This window comes from Pomacea canaliculata, linkage group LG2 (assembly GCF_003073045.1).
Source record: "Pomacea canaliculata isolate SZHN2017 linkage group LG2, ASM307304v1, whole genome shotgun sequence".
NCBI classification, from domain to species: domain Eukaryota; kingdom Metazoa; phylum Mollusca; class Gastropoda; order Architaenioglossa; family Ampullariidae; genus Pomacea; species Pomacea canaliculata.
The window spans coordinates 11371077-11395614 of NC_037591.1; the positions used below are offsets into that span (position 1 = coordinate 11371077).

At 39.7% G+C, this 24538-nt stretch overlaps 1 protein-coding gene across 1 annotated transcript; it reads left to right on the forward strand.

Moving 5' to 3' along the window:
• Positions 1-812: 812 nt before the first annotated feature.
• Positions 813-24462, forward strand: LOC112556451 (collagen alpha-1(I) chain-like). Its single transcript, XM_025225475.1, has 47 exons — positions 813-1198; positions 4461-4604; positions 4909-4931; positions 5366-5395; positions 5741-5794; positions 6126-6194; positions 6427-6519; positions 7136-7180; positions 7482-7535; positions 7862-7915; positions 8055-8108; positions 8376-8483; positions 8853-8951; positions 9244-9342; positions 9563-9706; positions 9885-9983; positions 10292-10399; positions 10647-10700; positions 11105-11212; positions 11505-11549; positions 12044-12097; positions 12564-12662; positions 12975-13082; positions 13392-13445; positions 13787-13885; positions 14233-14331; positions 14736-14789; positions 15203-15256; positions 15597-15812; positions 16174-16227; positions 16805-16858; positions 17359-17520; positions 17687-17794; positions 18067-18282; positions 18683-18844; positions 19245-19298; positions 19592-19699; positions 20090-20143; positions 20480-20551; positions 20763-20798; positions 21109-21144; positions 21339-21437; positions 21816-21948; positions 22203-22309; positions 22553-22636; positions 22858-23079; positions 23315-24462. Exons 1-47 carry the CDS (start codon positions 1108-1110, stop codon positions 23462-23464), a joined length of 4323 nt encoding a protein of 1440 aa, XP_025081260.1. The 5' UTR covers positions 813-1107; the 3' UTR covers positions 23465-24462.
• Positions 24463-24538: the final 76 nt, after the last annotated feature.

Sequence of the window (24538 nt, forward strand, 5' to 3'; positions counted from 1 at the left end):
GCACCTTCAGATAGGGTTCCCTGCTTGTGGAGTGTTTGTGTTTTTAGGCTGCAGACCCTGGGTCAAAACCTGCAGGATCATTGCCCTTAGCACCCAGGGAGCCAAATTTATCTGCATGTTATGCAGAAATGCCGCTGAAATGATTTATTCTTTTACTGCAAATTTTTGTTACAAAAATAGCATTAAAAATAATGTTATGCTTCAGCGATTGAGAGATATGTTTACCAACGGCTTGTCCAGTATTGAGTGTAAGCCATGATTTTTATCAACTAGAAAAAAAAATGCAAAAAAAGTTTGCTTCAGTATGTCAAAAGGTCAAATTTCACTTTTCACAAAACACTACTTTTTTGTAACACATTCGTACTGTTGCCATAGTATCTAGACAACTAGGTCAAGAGCAAAAGCTGTATAACTTCAAATGTACGGTTTGAAATTTATTTGCTGTGGATGTATACAGTCAGCTACTTTAAAAAAAATCTCCTTTTCTCATGCACTTACATATACAAAACATACACGCACGAACGCACACACAAATAGAGAAAGAAGGTTGGGTGGCTGGGTGGGTGGGAAAAAAATGAAAAAGGAAGAGAGTGATTCTGCCCTAGAATTACTGAGCACATGTCCATCAAACTAAAAGACAGGTTCGTCTCCCAGCCCCCTTGCAGGCAGTTCCTTGTACACGCGATTACAGGGAGCTGTCAAAAGCTTGCGCAGACTCCAAGACTGACAGTTCCTCACGGCACCGTATACCCGTTAGCGTTGTAACGCCGAAGCTGATTGGGTGAAAATGAAGAGAGTTGATATTAAAACTGGCACAGACCTCTACTAGGTTGTTGCTGGCAGTTCTGGTGGCAGGACTGCGGTAGACGCGGCAACAAAAGCCAGCGCCTACACAACTTTACCAACTACCTAGGAAACCGTTGTTGCGGTAGAGATTGTTCCAATCTCTACTGCAGCTCGGATCTTCCTAGTCTTTTTCAGACACTAACCTTCCCCCCCGTCCCCCTTTATCAGACAAAACATCTGAAGGTTCTTAGTCTCCACGCTCCCGGCCAAGTGTACCATCCGACCTGGATGGTTTAGTGGTCTGAGGAGCGAATCTACAACATGGGAGGAACCTGGAGGGATTCAGCGCTTTTGCTGCTCGCCTTCGCCTCCGTGGTCTTGGCAGCACCCACCGAGGAGACTGCTGCAGAGGGTAAGTCGACATCGCTGCTTTTCAGGGTGTGACTCACTTTTGTGCGAGCTTTGCACTTGTTGTGCACATTTATGCACATGTAACAATCACAAGTAATTTCGTGACAGGTGGAAAAACTGTTTTTGTCGAGCAATCTTTATTTTCCTTCCTACACATTGTCATCTCGATGTTATGCAGTCTTGTGATTCAGGGTGTTGAATAACAAAGAATTCTTAAAAAATACTAACATAATTTAGTCCTTTACTTTTTTTTTTATTACTTGGTGTACTTAATGTACACGTTGCAGATGTAAATTCTGATAAGCGAAACATATGTTTCATCTATGTTGGTATAACCGATTACTAAACATATGCAAAACAGTGCGATAATGAAAGTATTTTTGTTCAAGACGACAAACATTATATTTTCTCTAATTTAGTGCGAGTCCCAACTTGTTTTAATCGTTTTTGATTATGATGATATCGTTGCTACTGAAGTTGGAGTTGCTAATTTCTGTAGATGTTGTGTTGTCTGGTGACATAGAGACAGCAATACTCTATGTACACGTTGTTTGCGGGAAGATCCCCTGTTGGATGTGGATCCTGCAGGTTTTTGTTGACTGACTTTGAAAGAAGAACTTTTCTGCAGCATCAAGGCGCTGTGACCTTTAACCTTCCGCCATAGTCGTCTTAACACAGGATCAGAAATGTTTCGCAAATCGCAATGTTTACTGTCCTTGTTTAATCCATGAAATACTTGTTATAACTAATAGCAGAAATTACTCACAGTTAGTTGTGAAAAGTGATAACATTAATAATTTCAGAATAATAATCTTTGTCAAAATTTTAACAAAAAGCTGTCATAGTTGGAAATATTTGTAGGTGTCCCTTCCATGAATGTTTTGAAAGAAAAAATATTTGTTTTTACTTTCTTTACAAGAAAATTAAAACTTAAAATCATTGAAACTAATCACTGCTTCTCATGCTAACTTGTTCATAACTCAATAAGCAAACTATATTGAACGGAAGATGAAAAGATAAACTACTTGAGAGTGACCGCATTTTTCACGACAGTTGTTTGTGAAACATTTTCTGTCTACAATTTTCTGAGACAAAGATTTACTGCTTTTGAAAGTCCCTGAAATACCTGTCTACCTTGTTATGAGATAGACTAAAAATGGAAGACGTACATTATTTTTTGTTGTCGTTGTTGTTGTTGACCATCAAAAGTACCAATGAACGATGTTAGATCCGTCTAATTGTTTTTGTTGCACTCAAGTTTCTTTATTTCATCATCATATGTGGAATTGAATTGTTAGAAGAGTTTTGTAATGCAGCCAAAGTTCTACATAGGTTATTTTTTAATGTAGCCAAAGTTTATTTAGATATTGCTTCTAGACTTGACTAGTTATGTCAAGTCAGATGTCAGGTAGTGAACTAGTTTTCTCGGGGTCATATGGTAAATCTGGTCATGTACTCGAAAACTATGTTTGTTCTTAACTGATGTTTGATTGTGCTTTTCTTGGTGACCCTAAAGATTGTCTGTAGACTCTTTAGCGTGTAAATAAACTTAATAAGTTTCTGTTTACTGCCATCTGGTTATAAAGCATATCATACCGACAAGAAGAAAAAAAAAACCCGCATACAACTCGAGCATTTTGAAGTTCATGCGTGGGAGGAATAAATTCTCATTAAAATTGCTGGCATCTATAAAAGCCTGTCAGGGGCGATGATAATGTAACTGTACAGCCATTATTCCTGCACTTGCAAACCTGAAAAAAATTCACACGCAAAGCATTTTCTTGCCTGACAGTCTAATGTGGTCCGCAGCTTTTGTTACCTCTATGTCCTGACAATGTGATTGCTGAGAAATAAAAATGAAAGAAGAAAGAAGGCACATAAAGACTTCTCATGCAGGCTGCTTGTCGGTCATGCTAACCTTCTGAGATTTTTTCACTCATCTTGTATTTCCCGAAACTGAGTTGCCAAGATGTCCCCTATCCCATGACTCTTAAATAAACAGAAACACTGATTCAGCATTAAACCATGCGTCGGAAGACGTGAGTTCAAGTGCAAAGGAAACTTGTTTTTCATGTTAATATGTCAAGAATGTTTCAAGATAATGAATGTTGTCATCACAAGATGGCGTCTTCGCCCTAACGGAAGCTACTTCCCATTGGGCGCGGCGATGAGAAATGCTGGCTGTACACGGCGAGGGATGAGGGAGTGGTTGATGTGTTGGCATCAAGCTGCTGTGTGGAAGAGAGCTTATCACTGTGGGTTTCTCTTGCACAATCACGATTTTTAATGAGAGATCAATGGGATGCCGATGTGGTGATTTTCTGCCAGTCACCTGCAAACAAGCATCAATTTTGTACAGGAATAGAAGAAAGTTTTAGGCTAGGGTGCTTATAAAACGATATTTCACGTTCACATATGTTAAATTCTGGCCAATATTGTTCACCTGTGCTTAAGCTTTTAGCATCGTACAATCGTGCCAATTAGCAGACTGCTGAAATAATCAAACTTCATCCTGATGAGCACATTTTGCTCAAAGAAACAATTTTTTTATTTAATTTCTGCCACGTAAGCACGCCACACAATGTTTTTTATATGTCTATCTCGGTCTGCCTGCTTGTTAAAAAATAAAACGCCTCACAAAACACATGGCACAGTTAGGGTGGCCTGGCAATAGCTTTACCTGATGGTTGCACACACATAGCCACAGCTTGCAGGGCCCGTTATTAGCTTTCGTCTGGGAACATGATGCGAGGAAACCCTCCTTCACCAGCCAGGGTACCCCGCACCCTGCGGAATAGCTTACTTGCAAGAAGCAACGTGGCATGTAGGTCACCACTGTAAGTGGGACGCACCCCACCCCACCCCCCATCTCACTTTGGGCTCGGTTACCTCCCTTTACTAGACGCTCGTTGGCTTTGGGTCTCGGAGTTTGTGGGTAACGGGATCAAGGAAGCTGCATTGACTGCAAGATTCTAGATAAAACGAAAAATGTCTGGCTGGAATTTTGTTTATTTTGGTGTTTGATCAAGGTAAAGTTTACGACCGAAAAGTGAAGGGGCGGGGGTTATCAAGCACTCCTACCGCCACTACTACCACCATTATCACCACCACCACCATCACAACCACACCATCGCCCTCACCACCACCACCACCACCACCAACCCCAGCTACTATCTTCACTTTCTCCACCATCACCTTCACGCCTTCCACATCCACGACTATTCAACTCTGTTCTCATAAACACCTGCATCTCTATGTTTCAGAGGGCAAGTCCTGTTTCTACAGGGGAGAGAAATACGTCGATGGTGTGACATGGGTACCGGATGAGAAGAACCCATGTTTCAAGTGTGTGTGCAAAAATGGCGAGCCTTTCTGTCAGTTTGAACAAGGATGTGAGACCGAATTTGGTAAGATTCTGCCCGCTCCCCCGATTCGATGAAACATTTTTTTCGTAGCTATGGCGATGTGTTGTGTTTATCTAACTTTTGTTCGAGTCGTGTTTCTTGATCACTTTAACCGTAGGCCATACTCGATTAATAATGTAGTGGTTTGTTTATTTTTTCATATCTTATTTTAGCTTTTATTCTTAGTGTGTTATTTTTACGATAATAATCGTAGTCGTCATTGTTTTCATTATTAATGTCTTCGTTATCGCCGTTTAGTTGTTTCTGATGACTTAGCCTTATTTTCTCTTATGTTTCTTGTGTACAGCATCTGCTGAGCTGAGGACAGCAGTAAGTACCCGTTCTTATGTTCTGTATCTTACCTTTCTTGCTGTACTTTCAGTGTAACACGGAGAGAAACAGAAGAGCTCTTATAACTTAATATTACTTTATATCCAACCAGTAGATTAGGTTAATGAAGATCCAACCAGTAGGTTAGGTTCATATTCCGCTTTTGAGTAATCTCGTAAGAAAAACATCTTGGATTTGTGTTTAATGTATCTTTTCATGGCTGATACTGCTCCAGCTTAAATTTCGTGTTTACTACAGAAAAAAATCGAGATCAGTCTTCTTTTATTTAAATCAGAAATGGTTTATGTGATCTGTACTGTTCTTGGCATTAGACAGCTACAGGAGATGTGGCGAGTTCTTTTATCTGATTGATAGTTTAGACATGGGGGAAGCTATTTCTATTAGCTTGAGTGAATTGATGGTGTCTGTTCCAGGCTCTGGCCGAGGCCCTGGAATCTTTAAAGGTGAGAGTTATCTTTTATAATCAAAAATCTTGTTTTTATATACAATGTGGCGAAAAGATAAAGTTAACAAGAGCTGTGTCCTAACATAAGAGTTTAAGAGTGTTGAGACAAACATCGCTGCTACAACACGAAACTGCTAAATTTGAGCTTTGATACAAATAAATTAGGATTGTGCTTTTGTTTTTTTTAAAATTTAGTATGTAACAAAGAAGGAGTTAAAGGCAACAGAACGATGTCAGAAATAGATATATTTCTTAAGCCTAACATGATAGTAGGGTTATGCTTGAAAATAAATATTTGTCTCTAAGAATGCAAGAAATTAAAAGATATTAAAATATACCGCAGGGTCCTGCTGGGCAAGAGGGAGAGATGGGCTACAGAGGTCGCCAAGGTGACACTGTAAGTAACATTTTTATATGTTTTATATATACACAGGTTGACTTGTGACTCTCAGGATTTGGGGAAGTTTCTCTAATTCTATTAATACATTATAGCAGCAAATTCACTGTTTATTTATTTGTTTTCTGTAAGTTTGAAAAGTAATTACCACTCTGAATTTCAGTAATTCAATCTCTATCATGACTGAATATATTTTAGGACTATACCACAGTGTCAGGAGTCATATATCTTGGCATCAGATCCATGAGGTATTTTGAAAAATGTATATTTTATCTAAACTAAATCTTGAATGAAACTTAAAGTATGCTTTTTGGTTATTATGCTTTTTTAGGGCGATATTGGACCAGATGGCATGAACGGAGTTCCCGGACCCCCGGGGTCTCCAGGTGTCAGTGACATGGTGAGTACTGTTCAGTGTAGCTCTTGTAGATAACACATCATGCCTTTACAATTTTAAAGATAACTCCATATTTTCAAAGCTTACATTATGTATTATTCTAGTGTTTCGGATGCGCTAACAACTAGTCAGACATTTCCTAGAAAGTACTCTTTTCTGTTAGATGTTTGGTAATATTGTTAAAAGAATGTGAATGTCTATGCTGAGAGAATATATTTACTCTGTCTGACTTCAGAGCGCTGATCAGGCCTACCAAACATACTTCGCAAGAAACTATGGTGGCAAGGCAGCACCCGCTTATGGTCCTCAGTACCTCCAGGCCCAAGTGGTTGGTTGGAGATTTTTTCTTAAAAACATCTTTCTGCTATTCTTTGTAACTTTGGTTAAAGACACGAATTTGCGTATGTCAGTCCATTATGGGGTGTTTGGAGTCAAGACATAGCTTTGAAAATCGTTTCAAATTGTGTTTTGAATTTACAGATTTAGCTTAAGCAATCTTGTGATTTCATTAAACGCAGAGATGGAAGAGAATTTTATAAAATAACGCCATGCGTCTCACACGTGTGTTTCTTGAATTTCTTTGTGCCTCGTCAGCAGTGTAAATAAATCAGTCAACATACTAGTGCATCGCATGTGTAATTTAAGTGGCTGCTTGCACTAGGACTTCACTAAGTTTTGTTCGCAATACCGTTCGCACATGGCCATTGAGGTGGGACCGAGGAATTCAGAGCCCAGAAGGGTGGATTCCGGAAACTGTCCACATGTCTTCCGCTGCATTTTGGCATTGTTTTCTGAAAAGGTTTCTTGCTTGAAATTTAGAGCCAGGAGCAAGGGCCTACCATGTTGTCTGGGCTGCATGAAAATAAACAGGAACATTAATAAAACTAAACGCACGGCCATGAAGATGATGATGATAAATAGCGTTTCTTCTTTGTTCCTTCAAGGGACCTATGGGACCCCGTGGAACAGCAGGCCCACCTGGATCAGCTGTGAGTATAGCTTTTCACTATCCTCTTAACGCATTCACAAGTTTGATAGCATAGCTTTCCACCGAGATTTAAAATAACCAATACACTAAAAATAAAAATGCGTGTTGTGCTTAATAACAACATTTAATGATTGTCAAAATGAATTTGTAATGTGAAGTAGCAAGTTTAGCGTATTAGAATATGATTCTCAAAAATGCCTTAATAAAGGAAAAACAGAGAGGGGCCATAATGTAAAAATTAGAGTGTATTGTGTTTTTTGTTTATGTTTTTAATGTGTAACATGTCATCCTTCTGCCCGTAGGGACCTCAAGGTGTGGAGGGACCTCGTGGTGACCCTGGTGACCCCGGTCCACCTGTGAGTGGCTCTATGTAACTTTTTGTATTTTTCTTAGCGTGTATATTTTTCATTTTATTTTTCGTGATCAATTCAAATACTAATGAAAGATAACTTCGTGATAAATTAATGATAATTCGTTATTAAAAAAAGATACAGTTTGAAACTGAACGAATTTTTAATCTCCCTTCAATGCTTTTGTTGCGGAAGTGTTGAATAAAGAAAACACGGCTGTTGTTTATTCGTCTTTCTTAAAGCCAGGTTTTGTGAATCCCTTGTGATAATATATACATAGGAATCCATTAATTTATTAACTTATTAATTAACTGACTGTTTGATTGATTTAGGGTCCCCCTGGGTCACGTGGTGAGCCCGGTACATCTGGCCCACCAGGTCCAGAGGTAAGTACATTACAATTGTAATGGTTACAAGTTTTATTGAATCGTGTATCTCTAAGATTCTTCCTTTCTCTCATTTTTTTAAAATTTAACAACCTTGACGACAAAACATAAATATTGATGAGAGTATTTCCGCTTTCAGGGAGACGCTGGGCGAAATGGTGAACCAGGAGCACAAGGTCCACCTGGACCAAAGGTAGAACAGAAAGATTTTGATGTCCGCGCTTCTTTAGTCATTCACCTGCAAACTCGCCATCTGCTACCTTTAGTCAGTCCCTGCAAGCTCAGTGACAGAATGAAGAAGGAGAACGCAACGGAATGAATTCATGAGCGTGCGTGCCTGCGCGAGTGCTTGTGATTTTGTGTAATTTTAGTATTTTTAAATCGCATTTTAAGCTTTGACCATTTCCACAGCTGATTAATATCTTCGTTCTTAAAATAAGTTTACTGACCTTCTCCACAGGGACCAGCCGGTGCCCCAGGAATGCCCGGCCTGCCAGGTCAGAAGGGTCATCAGGGCTTTGCTGGCTTTCCTGGAAAACGCGGAGAGCAAGGACCTGGTGGAGAAATAGTATGTACAAGTACAGATGTTTATAAATAGCATATGGGTCCTGTTACCATAGTTACTTAGAGCGTTACAGTAGAAGGCACTGTTTTTCTCATAGATGATGACTATGAATTGATGGTGATAAACAAGATTCCTAGTTCGATTGTGATAGTAGCCATAGAAACAAGCATTTTCATAATATTTTTAATATTGGTCTCTTAAAATACATGTGAAGATTGGACAGTTTTTTTTTTTAAATTGTTGTTAAATCATTATTTTTTATTTATTTTTTTTTTCTTGGATTTTTTTTTGGGGGGGAGGATTTTGTTCTAAAGGTTAGTGTTGCTAGTGAGCAAGTCAGTAAGCATTGACTGTTAAATCCCACTCTTGTAGGGAGATACTGGACCCGCTGGACCAGCCGGCCCCGCCGGACCTCAGGGACCCCGGGGTGCACCTGGTGACCGTGGAGAAGATGGACCCTCAGGTCTTGATGTGAGTATTGAGTCCTGTCAGGCCCCTTCCGAGTTGCTAGACACAAGGTCTCTGTGTTCGTAGCTGTAGTAGGGTTATTTCAAAATGTTTTTCTTTACAAGATCGTTTGCCAACGCCAGCAAATAAAATATCTCGACTATAAAAGATATTAGCAGAAATTTCTTGCGAAGTTTTTCTCACTGTTATTCGGACTGTAGCTATTTTTTATATATTTTTTAAGTTTGAAGGAGGTCTACAAACGAAATATTTTAGAAAGATTAAATTTTTCGACCACTTGTTTGTCTTGTAACAGGGCCTTCGTGGAGTAGACGGTCTGCCTGGACAACCCGGTCCACCAGGTCCTGTGGGACCCTCAGGACCTCCCGGCATTCCTGGTCAAATAGGCCTGAAGGTGCATCTATCAATTCTTAATAAATTCCATTTTACTTTATAGGAAAGTATATACCCTACACGACATATGTAAACTTTTGGTGACCACAATTTTTTGTTTCTGTGATCAGCAGAAGAAAATAAAAGAGATAAAAGGGAGTTATAATTGTATACGCTAAATGTGTTGGAGCAGATCAAAGAGTAGTGTTTACCTCACGTTCATTAACTTCTTATTCCATCAGGGAGAAGCTGGTGCTGCTGGACCTAAGGGTAGCCAGGGTCCTCAGGGTGCTCGTGGTGAGAACGGTATGCCGGGTATCACGGGAGAGGTGGGCTTGCCAGGACCCCCCGGTCTATCCGGCTCTCCTGGAGAGCAGGGAGCCACTGTAAGTGCTTTGTTTCCGATATTCTGTGTGACTTGATTGATATAAAAAACATTTGCCTTTGTGTGTGGGGGGGTGACTACTGCCGTGAAAGCCATTTTTAGTTCTCTTTGACATCGACGTTTAAGTTAACGAGAAAGGACCTCTGCTGACATGTCATCTCTGGCGACTGACATTTCAGGGTGATCCAGGCCCTGTTGGTCAGCCCGGTTATCCCGGTGCCAGAGGAGAGCCTGGTCCCGTTGGAAGCCCAGGACCTTCTGGACCCAAGGGATCCTCGGTAGGTTTGCTGGAAATACCTTCACCTAATAGCCAAAACCTCTTTTTTTGACCAGATAAGCTTTGAACTTTTCTGACCACTCAAGATGTGCAAATAACTTTCTTTTTAACTACCTGAATCTTATAACAGCAAAAGAACTCTGAACCGGTAATTTCCTTAATATCACTCTACAAGTCTACCTACTTGTCTCCCCTTATCTATGAACACATGACTTCGTCCTTTTCGTTTCATAAGAAATTCATCTGTACTCTAAAAATGGAAGCAGAAAATTATTGTGAGTCATGAGAGATTTCATCTTACACTACTAGGGTATCCCTGGCCAAGACGGTTACAAAGGCACTGCCGGAGAGAAGGGACAGACTGGACCAGCTGGCGACCAGGGAAGTCCAGGTCCCCCAGGACCTCAAGGACGCCGAGTAAGTGACCCCCAAATCCCACTATACGACTGTGTGTTTGAATACTGAAAACTCTCATCAAACTGAGCCAAGTGACGAGGTCAATTTATTTTAGTGTTTTATTTTAGTGTTATTGAACAACACACATATCTTTATATAATTAATATAATAGATGCAAATGTCGACAAATAAAAGCTTGGTATAAAAACATTATCATCGGGGTGAAATAGATGAATATTTTCGCAACATATTTTTTGTGCCGTGACAGGGACAAGGCGGTGCTCCTGGACCACAGGGTCCTCCTGGATCTCAGGGAGAGCGAGTAAGTGCTGTCTTCATACAAACCTTTTGTTCAACAACCGTCTCTAAATATACTCACTCCCCCTTCTTTTGTGTAACTCAACACTGTATTAAGATGCAGATGAGCCGAAACAACTGCTTTCATCATTGGTAAACATTTGTTTACATCCCATATCTGACCAGGTTACATCATACAGCCAGAATTTATCACATTTCTCTAATTTGTATTTGACTTATCCAGTTGGATTCATCATTGCATATTTCCAAACCGAAGAAGCATCTAAAACATCCTTGAGAAAAATGCGTAAATTTGAAAAGAACTTTGTTGAATATTTTTTAAAAAAGCAAAAATAGTTATGTTTCTAAATGGTGTGAATACTGTTTATTGGAGGTCTGAGTGTAGACAAGGTAAACATATTTCTGCAGGGTCTGCCAGGAGATCGAGGTATACCTGGTTCTGCAGGCGCACCTGGACCAAAGGGAGAGGACGGAGAACCCGGTGCTCGAGGACCACGAGGAGAAGCTGGAGCCACGGTGGGTCAACCTGCCTTTAGTTCTTTAGACTGCTGAGATATCTGAACCTACCTGGACTCTTTATTTTGTCTGCCTTAAGTTTTGATTGCTAAAGTACTGAAGTCCATCTACCTGTAGTTTTAATTTAGGTGATGAATAATATATCTTTCTCTGCGATGTGGACAATTTTTGTTGAATTTTCGGATTTACGATTCCAGATACAGATATTCCATGATAACCTGCTTTAGGCCTGTGCTGGTCCTAGCTATATCTACCATGCACCTGTATGACGAATGAATATTTCTTTTTGCAGGGCGAGACAGGAACGTCTGGACCACCAGGCCCACCTGGAGAAGTAGTAAGTTTATTTTGTTTACATTCATCACATTAACTCTATTACTGATGCCGTTAGTGTCAGTACCCTTAACTGAGTGTATAACAAACCAGTTTAAGCCAGACTCCAGAAAAAGCAGCTTCCGACCTTTTCTCTTGTAAGTCTGAGATAACTTACCCATTAATAAATTAATCAAAGATAAGCTCTTGAATTAGAGTTGTGGTTCTCATGCGTCGGCTTTGTATGGAAGGTCTGCTTTCATATCAGTGCATCAACATTGTCGAATGTTTTAAAAACATGATGTTCTAGTGAAAGATTCGGCAGAAAACTAATGAAAACTCAATGTATAGCTTCCGATGAAAACTGCTTTAATATTGACTTTTGTTATCAGCATCATTTGTTGCTTCATCAAAAAAGTGCATAGCTTCCCTTTTGTGTCATCAAACGTGTTACTATTCTTCCCTAATAATTAATTAGTAATACGAATATGGTCATAATTTCACATTTGTTATTTTCAGGGCCCACCAGGTCTACCAGGTCCCGATGGTAACAGCGGCAAACCTGGAGAGCCGGTGAGTACCATGTTTTACTTGTCTTTCTCTTTGAGAGATAATAATTTTCTTCATTCTTCCTGATGAAATAATACGCCTATCTCTATATATAAAATACAAATTTACATATTTACATAGGTAATTTTATACTCCCATGCCTTGTATATGTACACAATAGAATGAGTACTGCATATTGAAGAGATTACAGAAATGGAGAGACGCAAGCTGAAGCACACAATTAAAGACAGACTAATACCAAGTTTTGTTTTAAAAGAGATGCTTTTTAAAAACCATTTTAACTTTTAATTAAATTAAACAATGAAAAATGGAATTGAAGTAAAGCTCTCTTATTCTGACGACTGATTCATTACAAATTATTTAATTATCACCATCGAGCTTCCATCTCAGAAAAGATTTTTCAAACTCTGACGATGTGAGAAATGAGATGACTGCCTTCTTTTGTTAATTAGTATTTGGTTCTCTGCAGGGTCCAAGCGGGACAAATGGCCGACCAGGTGAGATGGGACCACCAGGGCAGCCAGGACCTCAAGGAATTCAAGGACCACAGGGTGTATCTGGCGAGAGAGTTAGTTCTGTTCTTTTTCTCTAATTGACATTTACAGTCGTGGACAATAGTTAAGGTTGTTTTGACGAGGGGTTTTCACCTTCGAGTTTTATTGAAAAATAATAAACTAGGCTCTCCCAACCAGGCTAACAAGGAGTTACTGTTTCAATCTCCTCCTGTCTGCATTTTTTTTTACTCTTGTTTGCTTTCGCTATTTGGCAACTACAACAACATCAGGTTCAAAACACATGTACTTAAAAAATTCCTATGTATTGAAAGCTTCTTTGTACTCTGATAGTGCATCTGTGCTAAAATAGTGTTCTGTACTCTTAGGGACCCCCAGGGAAGGATGGAACTCCTGGAACAACAGGCCCACGAGGCCCTCCTGGTGATTCGGGATCTACCGGTGAGCCTGGTCCACCTGGCCAGCGTGGTCCTGAGGTAAGAGAACGATTCTCTCTTCCCTGCTTTGAAGATGAGAAGACTCAATAATGTCAGGGCAATCTGAATATCATCACAAAACGCAAAAATCTTATTTCTGAAACGCATGTAAAGCGTGTAAGTTCGGAAGTAGCTGCATGTATACAAAATACATACATGCGAAAGCGCGCACACACATTGCACACATATTTTTCTTTATTCTGTTTTTAATCTGTTTCAAGCCCATAAATATACAAAGCTTTAGTTTTGTAGAACTATTATATTGGATGTCACATTTCATTTAATAATCGTTTTCGAAACTCTTTTCAGGGTGAAGCAGGTCCCAGAGGACCGCAAGGTTCATCTGGACCTCCCGGACCTCAGGTAAGTAAAACGTTTGATGCAAGAAACACTTAGGTCAGAAGATTCCATAAAAGATTGTAACCAGAATATTATTAAATAAATCAGAATAGTTTTTGCTAAAAAGTTCTTAATGTTTCAAGTAATCTCAAATGTGCATTAATTTCGCTTTCATCTGTTAGAACTGCCAGGTTTTTGAATGGATAGAACTTCTAAATAGTTAATTTTATATTTTATTGCTTGAAAATTCAGTAAAGCACCGCCGTTTCAAAGGTATATATTGGATGTTTAAAAACTTCCTTCCTATGAAAAATGTCGTGCAAAGAGTTTTACTTTGTCTTGAAGTTGCCGTGAAATGTGTTCAGGGCCCAATAGGTCTTCCCGGAGCACAAGGAGAAGCTGGGCGAGACGGAGAGGCTGGTCCACCTGGCGAAGCTGGAGTTTCTGGTGCCCCTGGATATCGGGTAAGTGTTTCTTTAAGCCGAGCAGTACTCCTAGCATGTATTTTGTTTTAACACAGTTAATGTTTTCCAGTTATTAATCAGTCAATCACTATCAAGAAAATATTCACGAAGGCATCTTTAAAACTCGGTATAAAGTAAAGCATTCTAGAGCAGACATGTTTAAAGTCCCACTTTGGACAGGACAGAACGAAACAGCTGCTGGAAAAAAAAACCGATAATAGGAAAATCACTATGCTGAGATTTCAAACTGTTTGAAGAGATTGGTAAGCAAAATGTCAAAGTCTTCTGGTGCGAAACCTTCAGCAATATGGCGCATGGGTAACGAGGAACTATTATTGTACTTGCAGGGAGAGCGAGGTCTGCCCGGTGACCGCGGCCCTCCAGGACCAGAAGGTGAGCCTGGACTGCCTGGTTCAGGAGGACCCGCTGGACCAGATGGCAACAGAGTAAGGCGAAAAAGTGGTTTGCTGTTACTCTTCTTTGTTTTACGAAGATCAAAGACGACCAGAAATATTAAGGGATTTTTTAAAATAAAGGAAGTAGCTGTGTAAGATCTTCCTTTCTCTTTTCTCTTGAGGCTTAATTATATCAGAATTAAATGAAAATGAAGGAAGCATCTGTGTGGAATTCCTTTTTCTACAAGACTGCGCCATGTTTTGCAAGAACATCTGACTTAAATAGATTTTCTGACTAAGAAATGAAAATGAAAATACAGTTTCCCGCACATTTATGCAGCAATCTGGAGTCTCTATTCAAGCAAATAAGAAATGGTTTGAACCTTCTAATTATTTTTTATTTGAATTTTTTATACTTCTTGGTCGCAAATCAATGTATAATTTGTTGACTTTAGGGCTCCCCTGGCGAGATTGGTGTTCAAGGAGAGCCTGGACCTCAAGGACCTATTGTAAGTGTACTCTAGTTTTCAAGTTAACAAGTAACACAGGAAATCAAAGATGGTTTTGCTAAAAGTATTCTAACATTTATGGACATAGTCCTACATGGGCAGTACATTCTAAGTACTTATGCTAAGATTTTAACACTATCGTAGTAACAGTATCAGCAGCTACTCTGCGCATGTCTATGCCATCTAGACCCCTTACCTTTTGGTATTCCTTGTCCACGCGTTTTTTATACTCCTGATCTAGTTTTTTGCCCCATTTTCTTTCTTCTCCTTTCACCAGTTAATCAGCAAGATCAAAATAATATTTGTACAGACTCTACAGCCTCTGATGACAAAACTAGATAGAATTAAAGAAAATGATGAATCAGTCTTCTGCTTTTTGAAAACATATGATGATTTTGTAATGTCGGCCTCAGGGACCCAATGGAGAACGTGGACCTCCAGGCCCACCAGGTGACAAAGGAGAAGCTGTGAGTAACACCTATAAAACTCAGTGTCAGTGACTCTAGAAGACACTAGTTCACTCAAAAAAAAGCATGCATACGAACGCTCACACTTTACCACCCACACCTTACACCCGGCAAACGAGCATGTAACATATCTACAAAGATGAGAGAACAATTATGAAGGTTGCAAACTAAAAGAATCTTCCTTTCAATTTTTATCTTTGTGTTTTGGTTGCAACATTTTTTTTATTTTTCCTTCAAACTTTCTATAGCACTGAAAATGAAAGGATCAATTAGTCACACATTTACTGTGCATTGTATTTTGGAAGTTAGAACATAACTTGACCGTTGCCCTTCTCAACAGGGAGAGGGAGGACCAACCGGACCAGATGGTCTAACAGGTAGGCCAGGCCGACCCGGACCACGTGGTCAACCCGGTCCTGAGGGTCTTGCAGGCCCACCTGCAGCCAAAGGCTTCCCTGGAGATGCTGGTCTGAGAGGACAGGCTGGCCCAGCTGGATCACCTGGACCAAGAGGCGAGGCTGGACCGGAAGGAGAACAGGGCTACCCAGGCTTACCTGTGAGCTTGTCCATTCATCTCTCTTTGTCAGCCCTTCTGTCCATTCTTGTTCACTTGTCTGCTTCTCCTTAGTTTTCGTGTCGTCTATTTTCTGACGGAGGAATGTGTGTGTAGATAGAGACAACCTATATTTATATATAGAGAGAGAAGAGTACTGTATTGCACTATACTGTTGTTTTTACCCAGCTTTGTTTTTCATTGTTTTATATTGACCTATTTCCAGTCCCATCCTTCTGAATAATGTTTTATACATATATATATATACTCAACGTTGTTCAATTTTTATTTTGCAATAATATTGTTTTTGAAATATCTATGACGACACATGGAAAGTGTCTTTACTATCTCTCTTCATCTCCAGGGCCAAGCTGGATCCCCAGGTCCTAAGGGTCAGACTGGTCCAGCAGGCTCCAAGGTATGCTAAAAGCAGACGTGCTATAATATGGATGTCTAACGCAAAAGAAGGATGTTTGAATGGCGACAGTATAGTGTACTGGTCTGATACAGATTTAACTTATTTTTATTGTGGTTTTCAGTTTCTTTTACGTGTTATAACTAAACGGACGTAAGACTCACCTTTCAAAAATCTTCAGCAACTCTGATAAACAATGTCTTTTGCTATATAGAGCTAGTGAGATTTCTAAGTCTGATAAATGTATCTAAAAGGCATTTATTAGTCATTTACTACTTTTCCGAAGGAATTGAATTAACGAGTGTTAAAGCAAATCTGCTTCATCAATTTTATTGCTTCTCATATGTTCTACTATGTTTACAAATCCTATATTAGTTCTAAACTAAAGAATATTTAATCCATACATATGACTGGAACAGTCGTTGTTTATATCATTACAAAGAAACCATAAAAAGTTTTGAAAGCCATTTTAAATACAAAACCACTTGTATGTTTTAAAACGTCCGCAAAATAATTAGAGTATGAATTTTTTTTTCATGAATTTCCTGAGTTGCTCAAGCGGGAACATTGACTGTTACAGGGAGAGGCTGGAGAAGCAGGTTCCCCAGGAGAGTCCGGACGTACCGGCCCCACAGTAAGTCTTGAAAAATCAACACCTAGATATACTGCTACTCGTCCTTCACCTTCACGTGTCCTTGGTGTCCTTGACCTAACACATACCCTTCATTAAAGCCCAACTTTCCTCACAATCCTTGTATGTTCTTCGTGTTTATAACATGTACACGGGAATACTTCATAACGCAAGTGGATTCCTGGATCGACATCCTTGTTAATAAAAAGAAATTTAAAATTAAGTACTCTGACAATAGGTTTAAATGGAACATTTGGTTAACTTTTACAGGTCGTCTAGCTAATATTTTTTTACCAGAAGAGAACTGCATGTCTTGTAAACATAGCCCAGTTTGTTTTTGTTTGATATGATTTTGATTATGGCCTACGGTCAGAGGCAAGAAAGTGTTAATAATACTTAATTATTCAGATTGTTTCTGAATAATATATCGTTTAAGGTCACTTTGAGTAGTCATCTATATTATTCGTGTTAAAAATAAATTCAACTAAGACTGGCGTCAATAGGGACTTCCTGGAATTCCCGGACGCAGAGGACCATCTGGAGACCGTGGTGTTCAAGGTGTCCCTGGTGAGATAGGTGCTCAGGGGCGACCTGGTCTTCAAGGCCCTACAGGCAGCGTTGGCGATCCAGGACCTGCTGGTGCCGCGGGACCCGCAGGAATTAAGGTAGTCATTTATCGTTGTATAGGTTCATGAATCGTTCTTTCATTTCATTTTCAATATTTTCCTTTAAACGCCTTTTTCGAAAGTACCATATATATTTATATACGGCTATTAAGAAAGATATCGTGACACAGGACTATGGTTTTATATGAAATCTAAAATTTCCTAGGGATCCATGGGCGAGACAGGTCGACAGGGACGTCCTGGTCCATCTGGAGCCCCAGGTGTGCCTGGTGTACCCGGCAACAAGGGCAGTCGCGGAGAAGACGGAATACCCGTGAGTTTATTTTTTTTAAATAGAATATTTTGGCTTCGTTGACAGTCGTCTTGATCTTTTTAAAGATTCTGCTTGTTTTTTCAAACAAACGACATAAATATAAATGTAGTTCATGTGCTCCAAAGTCTGTTATCAATGTCAACAAAAACGTCTAAAAGGATCTTAGATATAAGAAATAGAAAAAATACAAACGAATTGATTCACGGAAATAAGAAGAGAAAGACTTCCCTCTCATCAGAAGCAGAAGTAGTATCTATTTTTTTTTCCAATAGGGATCCAGCGGCCCGAATGGCCCACCCGGACCACAGGGTCAGCGCGGAGAGCCAGGAATACCCGGCGTGCCTGGAGAAACGGGACCCCAAGGGTCTGTTGGTGCTACTGGTCGTCGCGGCTCACCTGGCAGACGAGGCAGCGATGGATTACCTGGTCCTCAGGGTGAAGCAGGAATACCTGGTCCAAACGGTAACCCTGGAGCTCCCGGAAGCCCAGTAAGTTCTTAATTAAGTTTTTAATTTCTCCTAGTGAGACAGTAAAGTTAAATTGAATTGAATTGAATTGAAGTTCAGGAAAGAATGTGTGAGAGAGAATAAAACAATTTGGACTTGCTAGTATGAATGACTGTTTCAAAGCAATTACGATCTTCTGCATAAAATAACTGTTATAAGCTGATTGTTGTATCTCAATACCTTTTTGAAGTAGAACTGTAATATTTGTTATAAAATGATTTCGGTAAGCGTGTGAACTGTGCAGCTACAATATTCCTGTTATCAGTCTTCAAAATCTTGGTAGAACGTTCAATCCTCTATGACAGGATCTTCTGTCAAAATGTTTTGGTTAATAAGGTTTTTATAGAAGGCGCTAACGAACTGAACTTGGTTTGCCTTCCAGGGCGCACGCGGCAACAACGGAGCACCAGGAGCTCAAGGCGCTGAGGGAGAACCAGGTATTCCTGGAGAGCTAGGTCTGCCTGGAGCTCCTGGTCTTCCTGGACTGCAGGGTGCTGCTGGTCCTGCAGGACCTTCTGGACCTGCTGGAGAGCGTGGACCTAGGGTGAGTCGGTGGATCCATCTTTGTCATTAGCAAAGCCGAGTGATAATAATGACAACTATTTTGCTAATACCTAAACACAAACTAGTGCATGTGTGGAGTAGATAAGAATCTGTCGTCTGCTTTTGATGCTACATATTTGTTTGACATATGATCGAATGTTTCGCTGTTTGTGTCTCTGGTGTACAGAAATGGGTGTATTATTTTTACTACCAGCAACTGAAATACTGTCTAATTGTGACTATGAGAAGCATCCCTCTATAATTGCCTGTGTGTATATATACACAGTTCTCTCTTATTTTTATCACAAGTTCCTTTATAGCCAGTATTATGACGATTCATACCAATAATTTTAATGTCGATATAATAGTTTTATACTAAAAGTGTTTTTTGTTGTCACCAGGGTGAAGTCGGCCCAGATGGTCCACGAGGACCTGCCGGCGGAAGGGGAGGCCCCGTAAGTATTAATGTCATCAGCAATATGACCATGGGATATGAGAATGACTTATTTATTCAGCACCTTATTGCTAATATTAACAAAGCTGGATCGGCGTTAGACTGTTGTGTGTCTCACATCATTTTCATACAAATCTGTGGTTAGATGAGTAATTAGTACAGTTTAAGATTATTCAAACTCTGAAATAACAGGAGCGGTGTTCTGGTGAGACTAGCATCATAGCACGGTGCAAATGTTGCTGCATACAGGGGAGCACAGGGATTTCATCATAGTGAAATGATCTTGTTTTTCAGGGACCGCAAGGACCTATCGGCGAGGCAGGAGCCAGAGGTGAGGACGGTGAACAAGGTGATAAGGGTGACCCCGGCTATGGAGGCTTGCCTGGTCTGCCTGGACCAGAGGTAAATATATCCATTAGTTTTTAATGCGCAGCTTTTTATATTCATAAGCTAATCATAGCAACAGATGTAAATACCTTTCAGTTATGTGATGTTTAGACATTTATAAATTTAAGCAATGTATTGCATGACAGCGGAATAACTCTTGGATGAAAGTCATATCACTCCTGAAAAACGTGGATCTTTCTGCCAATAAAAAATTCCACTAACTGTCGTCTTTGGAGGCAATAATTGATAATTCAGAATGAGAAAGACGAAAGTAACAGCCTGGCGAATTAAAGAGTATGATTGCCGAAGTTTTCAAAAATGCTTATTTTCTTTGTGAGTTGTTCACGAATACCTTCATAACTACAACAGTAAGTTTCCTAAACAGATGAATAACATCTTTTTCAGGGGCCACTCGGTGAACCTGGACGTCCGGGACCACGTGGTCCACCAGGCAGCCAGGTATAGAAACTGGTCATCTTTTATTATTTATATACGAATATTGTTTTATTTTGTTCCTTTTAGAACATTTTTTAGGATTCTTTTATCAACTTTCGTTTTCTGTTTCGTTCGGCGGGTACATTTTTCAACGCTTATTCACCCCTCACTCTCTCTCTTTTCTCTCCGTGGGATGTGTGTGTAGGCACGCATTTGCGTGATCTGTGTACTTGCAGGAGAGCAGAATAAGTTTATTAATTAAATTTATTGTGAATCTGTATCTTAATAAAAATGTGTGCTCGATATTTGTACGAAGAAGTGAAAGACATGTAGCTGTAACTTATGCAATGTGGTTTGTAGGGACCTGATGGCCCCAGAGGTCAGCCCGGTCCAGATGGAGAGCAAGGACCTGAGGGACCACAGGGTCCTCCCGTGAGTTTTTTAAAACTTTTTTAAGCCCGTGTTTATGTACTTCTGTGCGGTGCTTGCTAAAGTCCAATAATCACAGGTCATCATGACATATCGTTTTCATGAGAGATCCGTCTATAAACCGGGAGAAAAAAAAATATTTTTTTAAATTTATTGTAGCATCGTTTCGTCTCGTGTTGTTGTCTTCTTATGTCATTTTCTTCCTTCTCTTTAGGGTCCACGAGGTTCCGCCGGTGAAGACGGCCGTAGGGTGAGCAGTTTTCAAATAATATTTGCAATTCGTTAAGCTAGTCTGTATCTTTTATTTTTAGCTGCTGATAATGACTATGGGATATTTAAAATAATTCTTAACGCAAATGAAAAGATCTACTGCATTAAACTCTTTATTTTGTATAAAATCATAATGAATACAGTCAGTCACGGAAGTGCAAACATTTTTTTCTTTGTCAACACCACTGTTTTTTTACACACGGTATTTACAGCTTATGATAGTGATGCATTTTTCAGACTTGAAACTGAAAGCTATGTACTATGCTAACAAACTTTTATTACATTTTTAGGGCGCATCTGGTGATATTGGACTCGAGGGACCTCCAGTACGTATTACATCATTATACTTTTAAAGTTTTCAGCAGTACATTGTCACTTATCATGTTACTAGTTCACCCATAAATCAGCTTCAAACTGTGACATCGCAAACAGTCGCGACATAATTATAACACACACACATATATATAACACTATAATAGTATAATATATATATAACACATGGGTGGTTTGTCTCTTCAAGGGTCCACCAGGTCAGAACATGTACCAAAGCGCTATCACCGGCTGGTTCCAGGGAGGTTCAAAGGGACCCGATCCTTACCTTGCCGATGCTCCTGAAGAGGTAATGGCATTTCTTTGCCAGACATAATAACATGGTGACTTGCCATTTTCTGTCTACATAATATGCACTAGAAGAAGACTATTTCCCTCATCCTTGCGATTTCTTCAGTGGCACTACTTCCTTTGTCAACGAAACTGTTTCTTTCTATACTCTTAGGAAATAGGTTTTATATCCTTGAATGCGCCGCTTTAATTATTTTCTAAGAGTTTTAGCAAACAATGATTGAAAATAACGTTGGACAGAAGCAGGTTCATCCTCTTCTTGCATTTGTGAAATAGTATTTCTGTGAGCTCTAGACTATGGTCTATCAAACAGCTCGAGGTGAGTTGACTTCCGGTCTCTGTCCTTGACTGCACGTGTTTTCAAATGTCGTCACAGGCACGTGACACCGTGAAGGCGCTGAAGGAAGTGGCCGATGAGATCGAGAAGCTTCGAAAGCCAACCGGCAAGCGTGACTCTCCTGCTCGCACGTGTCTGGAGCTTGCCAAGGCCGACCCCACTCTCAAGAGCGGTAAGAGAACTCAGTGGTCCACCCAGCCCACAGTGTCCCCCTCCCACTGCGTGCACTTGTGTGTTACATTCCATTTTTATAAATATATTTTGAATAAGATTCTGCAGTTTCCTCTTTTTCCTTCTCTCGACTGATTCAAACAAACATAGAAGATGCGATGAGTTAGAAGATTCCAACTTTTATCGGCGGCATTTAATTAATATTTTTTTTTAAGTTTTAGCAAAATGATAATCAGTAATTGTTTTGTCCTGCAGGGTTCTACTGGGTGGATCCAAATGCTGGAGGAGTCAGCGATGCTATTCGCGTCTTCTGCAAGATGGAAGGAGATAACACCGAGACATGTCTGGAGCCACAGGAAGAGGTGCCACTGCCTTACTTGTTTCTCTCTTCTATCAAGCAGATGTTCACGAAAACGGAAAATTTACCACAGCCCGTAAAGGCCTCGTTAACCATTTCTATAATCTAAATAATAATGTAAATGTTTTTATATTAAAATTGACATTAAATAGTAAGTAATAATATTGCCAATAGGTTGTTGATCATTTAGGTAAACACAATTTAGTGGGAAGATTGTTTTTAAAGTATATTTATCTCCTTTTTTCAGTTCTCCAACCAAAGATGGAGCTCCGAGAAAATTGACACCCAAGGCCGTTTGTGGTTTGCCGAAGCATTTGCAGCAAACAATGAGGTAATGGTTATGGGAATAATATCAATGACATTTTTGAATATTTTGGACCTGAATCTGAAAAAATTACGAGAAAAATACGAGATCAGTTGATTTACTATGGATTAATAGCGTCAGCCATTTCACTTTGTCGTAATTTATGAATAAACATCGCCAGTTATTTCTTTTGAGATTGTGGAAGACCAGTCATACTCCATGGGGTCGCTGCCTGTTATTTTTCCCAGTTTGACTATGGAAGCCACAAGTCCCAGATCAAGTTCCTGCAGCATCTGACCACATTCGCCAGACAGCGCATCGTTATCAACTGCAAGAACACCGCAATCATCTTCGATAACGAGGGCAACAACTACGACAAAGCCATATCTCTCGCAAGCTTCGACGAAGAGAACATGAGTGTCCACAGCAAGATGCCCTTCCGATACCGAGTGATGGAGGACGGCTGCAAGGTAAGAAACAAACAGATTCCCTCTTGGAAGAATGTTAGTCAACAAAGGCCAGCTTCTCTTCTTTCTGTACTACTTTCTTTACTTCTAAGATTACATTTCTAGGGTGTGAAAAAATTGTGATATGAAATAAATCATGATTGTTTTCGTTCTTGTGATGTGAGCAATTGACGATGTTTTAAGTGACAAATGTTTTCCACATTTTTTTACAAATTTTCTCTGTTTCTGATATGTACAGGAGAAGAACGGCCAATGGGGTAGAGCTGTCATCGAAATACGAGGCAAAAAGGCACGCGCCCAGCGTGTACCCATCATGGACATCGGTTTCCTTGACAACGGCGCGGACGCCGAGTTTGGCGTGAAAGTGGGTCGTGCGTGCTTCAGTTGATCCCCTCATCACCTTGTGATTCGGACGAACTAAAATTTTCTCTAGCCTTCATTCGACAGAAACAAAATTCATGGAGCACGGAAAAAAAAGAAAGAAAGAAAAAAAGAAAACTTTGGCGAGACTATAGTTCCATCGTACGCTTTGTGCGTGTGCATCATCACTCAAGCATCAACATTGTTTTTGATTTTTGAAAGAAAACTTTTTCTGACCCTTTGAAATCTTTATGTTTATTGTAAGGCGGCGGCACAGTGTTATGTTTCTCATGCTTCTTCAATCTTTTTATGTGTTTTTGTGTTACTAACTTGTGTCTGTAAGGATGGAGATTGTTGGAATTAACAGTTGTCTGTACAAAATAAACTTGTGTTTATTGTGAGCCCATATCATTGAGGTTGTATCTAGATACACCGGCCCTAAAAAGTTTGATGTTTTGTCAAGACTGGATTTGGGGATTCACATTTTAATGATTAAAAAAAAAACATCTCAACTCATTTTTACTTTATATAAACTCCTTCTATCTTTACACTAATTCTTTCTCTCCAAATGTTATTAGTATTAGCGCAGGTAAAATCCAGAAATGAATTTTGGTACTGTACTGGTTTTTACCAAAGCTTATCACTGCCATTTATGTGAATGTTCGTGTTTTGTGTTACAAGCAGTGAACAGATGTGTCTGGTTACAGGTGTTTATTAAGCGCTTCGGACAATTTGGATGAAAAGGACAAAAAATTGTTTTGAAACATCGATTTCTTTCAGATCATCTCATCGATCGTGTAAACAGATTTACCCAGTACCACAAGGATGTAAATTTCCTTGAAACATAATGAGACCATTGTAACAATCGTGTAAATACACTCAGGAGCTGTTGGGTGATAGAATATTCCATACGCCCTCTTCAGAAACTGGTCTTCAGGTTTATCCGTCATGTCTTTAATTTTTATGCAGAGAGATAGCAAGTTTATATGGAATTAAAAGAGAAGCAGGTACTGCGGAAAGTTACAATGATGTCGCATTTGTTGTTACTGAGTTGTGTACGTGCCTGCCTGGTGTGCATATGTGTTTGTGTGTGTGGTAACCT